The following is a 12898-nucleotide window of genomic DNA, read 5'->3' on the forward strand; positions in this document are numbered from 1 at the left end:
AGATTTGAAATTGCTACTGTCACTCTGTGTGAAGGTAACAAAATCAATCACCTTACAGAGCTCACTGGTTGACATGTTTATATCTTGTTTGTATAACTTGTTTCTACAGGTTTTATGTGCTGCTAGTTGCCTGGCAACGTCATTGTGACGAAAGTACTCCTAGAATGTCAAACTATTCCTTTGATAAATATACCTCTCTGACCAATATTTTATATTAATATTCAAGAGGCCTTTAACATGAGCATTATATTTAATGATCACTATGTGCCCCACTGACATCTAAACTCTACAGAAAAATTGTTGGATGGGCTGTGCAGAAATTATCACAGCATCACAAGTACAGTGGAAAACAAACTCATTTGATGTGAATATGACAAATATGTATTGTAACAACAACAACAACTAAAATTCATCAGGTGAACTGGGATGGGGAATCCCTTCAAACACAGATGTATTCCCATACCCTGAGAATACATCTTTGTTTGAGGGGATTCCCCATTTCCACTATGATCAAAGGGTGCAATATGCTTACAGAGTCCACAGTTGCCTTTGAGTTAAATGTGGTCATTTGCATATTGGCCTTGAGCGATAGCTTGGCAGAATGCATGTTAAAATATTTGGAGAACGTTAAACTTATATAAGAAGGAGTGTTTTTGTTCTTCTGTAATAGCTGAAGTCACTGTTTAGTAACATTTACAGACATAGCAAGATATATTATATGGTCAGTGGTTCTTGATAATGTTCTCAGTCTAAGCGTTTGCCATTTTTTCAATTAACTGTCTTTGTTACATGAAACAAATAGTGTTAACAAATATGTTTTATTATATAATATATTAAAACATGTTCTTGTGTGTTTTCAGTAGGTCAGACTTGATAAAAAATGTCCAATGTTTTTTCTTGCTTTTGCACAATAACTGAGTTCACATAAGGCAGTGAAATCAAGCAGAAAATAGAAAAACCTGCATACTGGAAAGTCAGTCATGTTTTCTGATATGCCATCCTTGCCGTATTCCACAGAAAAGCATGCCTTAGGCAAAGTCATTGAAAAAGGAAAAATTATGTGGTGAAGACAGATTTAAGAAATGTGGAGCAGTTAGAATTATAAAAAAAAGCTAAATAATAAGCCCAGTATTTTCATTACTCTGAGAGTGGGAGAGCAGGCTGGAGAGAGGGGAAATAGGAATTTACCGTAAGGATTCGGTTGCTCCACTTGTTCCACTGTGTATCCATGGTTGGTTGAGAAAAAACACCAGGGAACATTTCTCTCGTCCAGTGGGCTCCAGCAACATCCACGCTGCTCGCATCGCAGCTGTTTGAGCAGGGAGGTTGATGTCCTTATCAATATCATCATCCACATTGTCATTATTGTCATTGCTGCTTATATAAACAATGTTGTTAGTATCAGCATTGTCATTCGTCTGTAATAATCATTATGGCCAGGGTAAAAGAAATCGACATCAACACTACTTCAATTGGGACAATGGTAAAAGTAAGAATTGAGTTGTAATAAAATCAGTCATTGTGGAATCTTCAACTCCCTCTCAGCACCCATAAAGCAAAGGTCTTTGTGCAAACCTTCTCTATAAACATTACTTTGCATTCTTGGAAATTATAGTCACTCATACCTTTGAGGCGCCAGCATCAGGGAAACAATCCACTCTTTCGCCCAGAGAAATGTTGGGACATTGAGGAACAAATGTTTCTGTCAAAAGATGAAATGTTCAAGTTAAAAATTCAGTAGTCTTATCATGATAACTACTGGATATACTGCATACTAAATTCAGGTTCATACCCAATAGGTAATCTAAAGGGTGATGAGGGGAGATGTCATACCCCTTATCTCAGTATCCCACCCCCTAGTAGAAGAGTGAGTGCAAGGGCAGAGAGGTTGTTTAGCAGAATATTTTGGCCTGACTCATTGATCCTTTATCCGACTGAGGTAGATGCAATTAATCTGTGGTCTTGACCATGGCTCTGAAATATCAGTAGTCTTACTGTGCTGTCTAATGATGAATCCATGGTGCTGTCCGTGGTGGAAAAAGTCATATTTTTAATTGCGACTTTTTCTTTTCTAGAGCCCCCTTGAAAAAGAACAAATATCCTTACTGTTCATATCAATCCCAGCAATTGTGATAGCCCTCACCAAGTGAAACGTTAAAACGTAATTTCAGCAGTGCCCTCTAGTGGAAGTAGTTATGGCAGGAACAAATGAGGAATTGAGGTTATGTTACTATAGAACAACATCCTCCCTGTGCAGGGTGGATGGATGGCTCAACAAAACTCACATGCGACTGTCCTTCATTTCCAATTCCCAATTATGTTTACCGTACCATATCCAGGTGGATATAATTGTAACAATGATGATGAAGGTCCCCTAGCCTACTGCTGCATCATAACACAAATGACCATCTCTAATCATTCAATGGACTTATTTTTTAGTGATTTTTTTGTTGTTGTTTTTTTAATTATGGCTGAAAATATGTTACTGTTGATAAATACAGTATAATCAAATATGGCCACAATATGTAACTAAATGCGGTGCTGATCTTTTAATAAGCTAGCTAGAAGGCGTTAACAGTTTCACAAGAAGAGGGGCACAATTTTGAAGGTTTAGGGTTAATGTTTTTCAGTTATTTACATATATCTCTTATGTATGTGTAAGCATGTTCACCTACCATCTTTAATGACTCCGGGTTCTCCTGTGAGAAACAGAACTATGAGAGTGAGGGCTGTCACAGTCATCAATATGAACATGACCATTAGGGTCACCTCCAAACCTGAGAACCGCCTTTTCCCCATCTATCACACACAAACACACACATACAAGCAGACACAGAGAGTGATTACAAAGGCCAACATCATTAACACCCAATAATGACACCAAGTTTACTAAAGGCAAGGTCTCAAAGGTCTTGAAAACTTCCTTGCTTAATGAGGCCCATTGGCAGGACACACATTTACACACATATGCGTAAAGGACCAAACTATAGTAAACACACATACATTTTCCCTGCTTTAACCTTGGAAACCGCAAAAGCTTGCTGAAGTTGAAAAAACCTCATATAAAACTGAAAAAAATGTGAGTTAAGGAAAGACAAGAAAGAGAACAAGACTTTAAAAAAGAGAAACAGAGAGTCGACAAAAGTGCCTGACAGACTAGGCCTAGTCTCAGCAAAGGCACTCATCATATCACTCAAGCAATTAGCTCCAATATGCTCTTGGAGACAAAAAACAAGGTGAATGTCTGTATGTGTGTGGGTATGTCTATTTGGGTGAATGAGAGGCTTATAGCCATCCTGTTTAATGTGCTGTGAAGAGCAGGCAAGGGCAAAGAAAGAGAGTCAAACGTGTGCATAACCCCCTGCACACATACAGAACCACTGGTTGCAAACATGCAAGTGAATACAGCATAATCAGCAGTGATGAGTATGACCGGCAGACCAGCCACTGTAAGCAGCGACATTAACATTGCGACTTATTTACATCTAGGGAGATAATGTTGCCGCAGACTGGATTACTCAAAAGGCAAAAAGGCAAGTAGAAGTGCTTTTATTAGTGGGTCATTTGATCAGTCACTATTGTTTTAACTCACTCTTTGATAGATTGTAACTTAACTGACAATTGATTAGATGAAAATGTTATGGATTATAACTTTAAGTTTACACTAAGTGCCTAAAATAGTCTCCCCCTTTAACAGCATATAATTTTACTTCGCCCCACACACTGACACCCTGATACATGCAGATCCACTCACACAGAACAGGGGCACTTTATGGCTGTACTGTTGAGGTTCCCATGAGTGCAGGCAGTTATGAATGTTATCTGATATTTCATTTGAACTTTCACTTAAAACCTTTGGTTCACTGGTTACTTTGAGACTTATCCAAGTTAATGCCAGCCCAAGAGAAGGTTTGTCCCCTGTAATTAAGACTGGCATGAAAAAAATGTGAATCTGAATCAAGAATCTGTCTAAACATCAGAAGTCAAAGCCCTCCATACACATCTGTTCCTCTGGGCTGCATTACATTTTACAGTAAATAATTAACTGTAGTGGCAAAGAGCTAAAGATAAATAACATTATCATAACCAAACTTGCTCACAGTCTGTCCACAGTATTATGGATAGAATGGCATAATAAAAACAACCGAAAGCTACCGCAAGTTCAGAGCAAATTATTGCAATAATTTTTGAAATCATAATCATATAGTGATTAATAATTATATTGTGATGCAATAATTTTTTAAATCATAATCATATAGTGATTCATAATTATATTGTGATGCATCATTGGGAAATGCTAGAAGTGGAATATAAAATAAAGATTTGTTTTTTTATTGAACAGGTAGACAGCCTGCAGCTGCAATCTTACCTTGGCTCTCTCCACTGCCCGAGCAAAGTGCTTCTGAGTTTAAGTGCGAGAGCACCTTGTGTGTGTGTGTGTGTGTGTGTGTGTGTGTGTGTGTGTGTGTGTGTGTGTGTGTGTGTGTGTGTGTGTGTGTGCAAAGCCATAAATTGTCAGATAACCACAGAGCTTTGGTGTGTGTGTGCATGCATACGTGCTTGTGTAGTTAAAATTTACCGAAAGATTATTGTGTTTTTTGGTTGTTTTACATAAGCTGTGACTCGGCACAAGTAATCTTTACCTCACTGTTACCACGTGACACTGCCCTTCATTTCCAACAATGGTTGCACAACCAAAAGCAAGTGGATGTAATTTTTGCATTATAACTCAAGAGACCATTTCTAACCATACAATGGATTTATTGTTCATCGATTTGTTTTATTCTTTTCAACTACCAAATCAATATATCCTATATTTCGAAACAACAGCCTTCTGATCCAGAATATCACCTATAATGCGAGGGGGTGCATTTCACGGCAGGGGTGCAGAATATGGCACAACACCGGCGCTCTTGCTCTGTAGCAGGGTTTGCCAGCGGGGTTATTAGGTATTCTGTTAGAGGATAACCTTTGTCATCTAGAAGAACCATACCAAGATGTTAATCATCTGATACCTTGTTTGATTTAATGCAATTTATCTAGGGTAGCCACTTACCGAGGAGATGACTTTGGCTCTGCTGTGCGTCTTGCTGCAGCCGCGCACCAACACATTCATTCATTTATTCAATGTCGGGGTCGCGGGGGGCTGGAGCCGAGCTGTTTTGAAATATAAAAGAATTGTGTGTGTCGTCCCGCCCCCTTGCCACCACGTTTAAAAGCGATAGCTTGGCATCACAAATCACCTGTACATTTATCGAGTGGTAGCTCTGGCGATTGATGAATGCGTAATCATTCATGGATGGTGCCTTCAGACGCACATGAGTACAATCAATTGCTCCAACCACAATTTTTTTTTTTTTTATTCGTTTTAAGAATCCGTTTTGATCTGTTCTTAATATGTGACTGCTTATGCTTGATGAGAGCTGAGGTTTGTTAATGATTTTCAGCCAGATTTTGCTGTGCTGCACCGCAAATACACGGGCTGACATTTGCGTACACGACCTCAGACCAGACGTGAGATTTGATCGTAGCTCCCGCTCACGTCCAAATTGATAAATGCCGACGTTTGCCAGGAAATGGTCGCACGCATGCAGTACGTTCGTTTGACAAATGAGGGCCTTGGTGTGCAAAGTCAGGGAAGACGATAAAACTTTTATCTTGCATACAGTTCATAAACATGATTAATTCTTGAGTTTGTTATCAATAGTTGTTATCTAACGCTGGTTAATCTGTTATTGTTGTAACTAGATTGCTAAAGTGCAGACGTTTTTCTGCAAAGACTGAAGCGAAGTTTGAACATCTTAATAGTAAGATGACATATGGAGTGTGTTCTGGTCAGAGAACCACAGGAGATGGTTGTACAGTTCAGGCTCTTTAATGTCTATCCGTGTCACATTCCAATGTTAACTTGACATCAATTTGACATTATTTCTCCAGGTAAGGTATGAATTAACAGCTATGGAGGAGGTATGTATGTGCTTCTGAAATAAACAATATACACAACAAACCAAATGTTCAGTGAACTGAGTTCTCATTAACCATAATAGTGATTATTGAATTAAAGGTAATGTGTTATACGTAAATTAACTGTAACATGAATTACAAATCCTGCAAACACGAGTAGTTTAACTAGTAATATTAATCAGTAGGTTTTAGACAAATAATAATCTATAAGATGTGCAATTTATATTACAATCATTGTATATGAATTAACAACTTAATATTCTGTAACTCCTTTCGGTCTAAGCAATGGCTTGGGTTGATTTACAAATGTAACATCATGTCAATAGCAGCTGACTGATGAGAACAAACATTAGGTCAGATTAGTTAGCTTTAGCTAGATACTAGACAACAACAACTGTTTGCCTGCTTGGCTACTCACTCTAGTCAGTTACGGACGATGCAAAAAGGGGAAAAAGAGTTGACTGTCCACACATGCTTCTGGAGTAGCTTCTTTCTAAAGGGGATTTCTCATCCTGACTCTCCACTTCCTGTGTGATGTCATTCACTCACAGCATAACACATGTGGGAGTCATTGAAAACCAGAGCAGGCATTTGGCTTTCTGCCTTTAAGCAAATATTTCCACTGTTTGCCTTCGCAAACAGAGATTAAATATGTAGCATGCATTCGGTCAACAGGGGTCTTTTTCTGAACATGCTCCCTGGGACTTTTATTCTTTTTTTTTTATTGCGCCCAGAAAGTGTGAAGGTTCTGTGTGGTCCAGCACCACGGGCTCTATGCAGCCTTCAAGGAAGAGCTCAACAAACTCCGCACTGCATGTTGATTTAGTTTGTCAGTCTGGAAAGGACTGCAAAGCTAGGTTTAAATTGTGTGCAGTTTATATGGCCAGACATCTATCCATGCCAATACACTCTGTCATTTGCTAATGGCGTCAGTCCATGCCATCCCAATCAGCAGAATGGAGGGGATCAACAGAATGAGCTATTCGCTATCTAGAGACACAATCATCTGCTCTTCCAACACAGAGCTGGATTGCCATGGACTACACGATCGAAGATGCCAAGATGAGCTCTAGTTGTGTGCGTGCCTGTGTAAGTGTGCGCATGGTGAGTGTCCATCTCTGATCGTTCTGCTCACTCCTTTTTTCCCCACCCTTACAAATCCAATTCCACTCTGCCACTGTCGATTCCAGGTGCTCTCCCTTTGGAATGCAGTGCCAGGCCATTTCAATAGAACAAACCGAAATTGGCAATTCACTCCCCCTGTATCGATCCAGTCACTTTAAGACCAGGCACTCAACGTTGAGAGCTGCCAACCAACCAAGATTATGTGTGTTCATGTATGTGTGTTTATGTTATGTTTGTGTGTATTTGTGCATGACTGAGGACCTTCAATAGTATCCTTGAGAATCAATACCTGCACTCTCTACATAATAACAGATCTGCATAAACCAAGAGTAATTCAAGCTACTTTTAGACAGCGGTCACCATTAACTTCTAAAATGTTTCTTTACTGGCATAATTTAGAGTTTGATAGCATGCAGATCTTTTTTTTCCTGTATTTTATGACTTTCCCCATTTTGTTACTGTTCTCTTGAAGCACCAGAAAACACTCTCAAGGTCTGAATATAATATGTGTGTTTACTAAGTTATCCCTGGCCTCGGCTCTATGACTATGTCCTTTTGCACTAAATGATGCTCTCCTGTGATAAATGACAGGTCTATTAATAATTTACCATATGATCATGTAGTAAATGTACGCTCAGGGAGACTACTCACTGCACACTCTTATTCTAAAGCTTGAGATAGAAGATGTCACTTGTCACATAGTCAGTCATGTCATTTCCACCTTGTACATTTAAATTGTATCCAATCAAACCTCTCCATGTATTATGACAAAATAATTGCCATGCTGTTGACAACTTCGTCCTTGTCTGTCATGTAGGGCATATTCTGTAATAAAACTTTGAACAAATCAGCAATTCTTACCTTTAAAATGCTAAATAAGTGTGCATGAATCACATATTTATTTTCATCAAGTTAATGCTGTCACATTGACTTTGCAGAAACTGAAGTTGAAGTTTGTTTGAAAAATGTTAGCCACTGGCTAGCAGCTGTGTTTAGGTGTAGAGGTCCCCTAAAATTCTGATTTAATTTACACCATCTAATAAATATAGTGCATTCAATTAATTTCTCCTTGTCCCCCCTTCAGTCTTCCTCTCATACAGTTTGAAATGGTCATTGTTTCAACACTTTGTTTGCTCTCTGCTGGCTAGCTTTGGCGGTAAAGTGCACACTGTGTGAAACAGTGTGAAATGTGCGCAGAAAGTTAACTACTCTAGTTCTAATTTAGATGGAGATGAGTGGTAGTCTTACCTGCTGGGGTCTGATGTGTTCAGCTGTTGGCTCAGTGCTGCTATTTGTGCTTGATCCCGAGCTCCTCCTTTGTTGATTCCCCTCTTCGCAGGGGAGTTCCATTTCACACATGTAAGGACTCCATCTGTAGAGTCTGGTGCTTGAGAAGCTATTCGAAACACCAGACAATTTTGTTTCCCATACATACTATAATTTAACTAAACCATTACTTACAGTGCATCCCGTGCCATTGCTCAGAGACCTTGTAGCAATGTTGAACTTTGTTGGTTCCAGGTATAACAACTGCCATTCCATATTGGTCTGATACTTACCGTTAATGCATATGCTTAGCAAAATAAAATGTCAGTGGAACAACAATCACATCTTTCTGTTTCCACTAAGCACCCTGGTGTTGTAGTACACTCCCATATCCCAGTAATGAAGAGTCTCTCTCAAGGAATCTGCACTTTAACAAATTGTTTCCTTAAGTAAAGTTCTGCTACACAACACTCAGACAATGTCATCTCTAACTAACTTGTTGTTCTGGGTTTTGCCTGTGAAAATGATGGAATATTACTTGTGATACAGCCAGCCTATTCTTATTCCCAAGGCATCAGATACCACCGTTTTGTCATTGCCCTCGGCACTGACACACAAGGCACCCTTGTGTACCAATGGCAAACACACTGGGCTTTCAACTGTAAACCCATCTACGATGATATTAGATGCTCAGAGCAAGTGCTCCAGGATTAAGAGCGCCGAACTAAGGAGGAAAGTTAGGGTGGTGGATGGGCCAAATAAGCCAGTAGACTAGTAGAATAGTTCAGGTCTTTGCGTCTCTACAGTTACAGTACAAACATACTCATTTTAACCTCACCCACAAACTGTATTGACCCTAACCAAGGTTGCCGAAATTTAACCAACTAGTTTTGTTTGAATTTACAATGTTAACAACATGTTTCCTGTGTTTAAAACAGTGACTGTAGTGGAGTGTCATGCATTTGACGTGCAGGGCTACCCAGGGCAGAACGTCATGTGTTTGACGTGCATGACTACCCAGGGCAGAACGTCATGTGTTTGACGTGCATGACTACCCAGTGCAGAACGTCATGTGTTTGACGTGCATGACTACCCAGTGCATTGGCAAGTGATGCCAAAGGGTCCTGAAAAAAAAGGTACGTGTTGAGTTGGGACTATTGCTTTTATCGACATTTGATTTCTATTATCACCCACACTATGTGGGAATATGGCTTGTGATGTGGGTCACAGTTAAAACTGCTGCCAACGGATGAAGGTTATTGTTAAAAAACGTATTACCATTGCTGTTATCCGAACAAAAATCAAGCCTAGGAAATGTTAAAATAACAATGAGCTGGCCGTGTTGATATAGTCATTCAACCTCCTCGGAGACAAGTCATCAAGCAATTATACTGGGATGTTGCAGTTGTTTTAAGTGTGTGTGTGTGTGTGTGTGTGTGTGTGTGTGTGTGTGTGTGTGTGTGTGTGTGTGTGTGTGTGTGTGTGTGTGTGTGTGTGTGTGTGTGTGTGTGTGTGTGTGTGTGTGTGTGTGTGTGTGTTCATTGTATCACTATCACCAATGACTGCACAAGCCATAATATGCAGGTTGCCTATCTAAGTGTTCCCATTATGCAGTTTTCCCCATAAGTATGGCACAGATGTTAGACCCCTATGGGGGAGAAACAGCATATTGACTGAACAGGAATATGTACTATATATGCTCAACTATATCCACCACACACAGCAAGCTTCGACTGCATCATTTCTAAGGGAAATGTCATCCATCCCTTCTGCTGTTCTCTTCATGTTTTGACAGGAATAGACACAGTCACATAGGCATGTGTACACACACGTTAAATGATGAGTGCTAACAACTGTCAGTTTCTTTGTCTTGCTTAAAAGGCAGGTGTGCCAGATTTGAAATAATGATTAACCACTATTTATTTGTGGTGTTATTCACATTCTGTGCAAAGATCACCAGTTGCTACTATTTTTCAAAAGAAGGTCCAAGTGTGAATATTTCTAATATATCTCCTTCACACTTTTTCATGTTAGTTACTGTACAGTATGTTGTAAAAACCTGGCAGTGACCTTGTGAACTCCAGAGGGCCTGGAGCTTATTGGAGTCGTAGAGTATCACACAGGAAGCCAAAAAGGAGGAAAAACTACTTGCTCTCCTTTCATGTGTTGAGGTCTCAAATTTACTGCTGAGCTGCTTATGGTCTGTGGAGTATCAATATTTCATTATTTCATATCGGTGTGTTGAGCAGAAAACGTGCTCTCACGCGCTCTGGCTCCCTCGCTCTGCTCGGCACATAAAATATTCTTTAGTTGTTGGACTACTCCACGCTTTACCCCCGTGATTCTCTCAGATTGCATTGCAGATTTAATAGCTAATATAATCTGACAGCTAATTACTTTAATTGAATGTGCTGACAATAGCACAATAGTTATGCCATTAAAGGATAAACACATTTGAAACAACACTCACAGTTATCCATATATAATTATTTCATTAAGTCTACACTTTTCTTCCTCAATACCCTCACTGCAACATGAATTACATTACAGTCATTTAGTAAGAGGTTTACAGGAAACACAACAATCTTGTTCATCTGGCCGGAGTTGTGAGAAGCATTGAGAATTTCAGTAAAAGAAAACTGACCTTTGTTTGGCAGAGGTATGGAAGATAACATTAGCCATAATCGATGGGACACTAATGGACAAGGCTTGTTTTATGAATAATGATTGATGCACATGCATTTAGCTGGGTGGCAAGCTGGCAGTCACTGGATGAACTTGGGCTCAACTCCTGTATTGGCAAACATCTGCACAGCTGAAGTGTTCCCTCCAGAGGTGCTGTTGTGCAGCTGGTTCTCTCTTTCCTCTCTGCCTTCCATTAGTGATCAATACAGTTGTGGTTTTGAAGATCTTAATACATAACAGTAACATAACAGTACGTCTTCTTGCATGCATTTTTCTTTTCAGTTTCCTATATGTGGAGATTTATGCTTGTTATGCCACATTTGTGTGGTATTTTCTAGTATTTGACAATGTTGCTGCTTTGTTGAATTTTGCACTGGCATCCCTGTAGAATGTTCACATCAACTACACTCACTCATCATGTCTCCACCTGTCAAGTAAACACAAAGATGAAAAAGATAAAAGAAAAACTTAACATCAAGAAACTAGGTGAACCTTTAAGACAGGTTGCTGAGACAGGTCTCTGGTTTGATGTGTGATTTATGAGTTGCATTAGTTAAAGGTTATCCCAGACAATCTACACACACTTTGATGACATTGATGTTTTAGATTATTCATCAACTTTAACTTTATTATTGGTACACAGGGGTGTCTAGCAGACATTTTCCTATTTTATTATTAAGTGTTAACTTATTTAAGTTATCTTGACATGATGTTATTTTCTCCAGCCATTGTGGATAAGCATTATCAACAAATGCAATTCTATTTCTATTCTTATGCATCCTATAAATGAAGGGCTGCCCCCGACCAAGGATCTTCTTGGTTGACCAGTGGTCGTCAATTAGAGCGATTAGTCGACTAATCGACGCACATATATATATATATATCGTCCCTAACCCCTTCAGTTTAGCCTCAGCGATGATAATGACACTGGCAAATTATTTCAGATTCTAATTCTGAATGTGTCAGAAAGAAATCAGCAAGGACACTGTCGGAACAGGTAGCTAGGCTAACGTCACTTTCATGATTAAGGTGGTAGGTCATGTTCGTCATGGACGAGCGATAGGCAAAGTTTTTCTTGCAAAGTTTGCAGGTGACCTTCTTGGGGTCATCCTTGATCTTTTCAAAGTGATCCAGAGGAAGCTGCCGTGTTAACAAAGAAAACACTGACAGTGAGTGAGTGTCACGACTTCCTGTATCTGGCCCTTCAAATTAAAAGCCTCCAGCCATTTAGGCCAACTGCGGGTCACAGATTTTCACTAAATTTTGAAAAGAAACGGCTCCTAATGTTTTGTTTTTTCTCCTACGACCAATCGACCAATGAAATTTTGGGGGCAGCCCTATAGAAACGTATCCATTTTTCCCAGACTAAGAGGATGTGCAAATGTTTTTTTTTAACTTTATCTTTATAATGTATGTGTAACGTAGTGAAAAAGATCAGAACACATTTATCAAAGGACCTAGTTTATTAATATTTGACCACCATTCTAAATGCATCAGTGCAAATAAAACCAAAGGAAAATTAAATATTTTTTATATGTTCCTACCATGGAATGTGGCTGTGCAGGTAATATCTTCGATTGTATTAAAATGGTTGGTATATTGCAATGGTATAATCTCTGATTACACTGCACCACGATAGAGTCCACTGAATAATAAATGACAAAACAACAAACCAACTGCAGTGTATGCTTGATGTTGTAAAATAACATGTTGGTCAAACAGTAATTACAAACCACTTGACAAATATGGAATTTTTGTACCATGAGATTCCAATTTCCTCAGTTTTCTAATCAAATTAACATCCTCATTTAAAGTTCAATTAGCTGTTTTATCTCTTTCTTTTTTTCTCTCTCTCTCT

General features: G+C 39.1%; 1 protein-coding gene across 1 annotated transcript in view; it reads right to left on the bottom strand.

Moving 5' to 3' along the window:
• si (sucrase-isomaltase) overlaps positions 1 to 2799 on the bottom strand; it is a gene marked incomplete at its 5' end in the record, with an annotated part of 71633 nt that extends 68834 nt beyond the window's left edge. Inside the window, 3 exons of the mRNA XM_083914477.1 lie at positions 1189 to 1309; positions 1626 to 1702; positions 2676 to 2799. Coding sequence (XP_083770603.1) covers positions 1189 to 1309; positions 1626 to 1702; positions 2676 to 2799 — 322 coding nt within the window. The remainder of the gene's footprint in view (positions 1 to 1188; positions 1310 to 1625; positions 1703 to 2675) is intronic.
• Between the last annotated feature and the right edge of the window lie 10099 nt (positions 2800 to 12898).

This window comes from Echiichthys vipera (genome assembly GCF_963691815.1).
Source record: "Echiichthys vipera genome assembly, chromosome: 5".
In the NCBI taxonomy this organism is placed as follows: Eukaryota; Metazoa; Chordata; class Actinopteri; order Perciformes; family Trachinidae; genus Echiichthys; species Echiichthys vipera.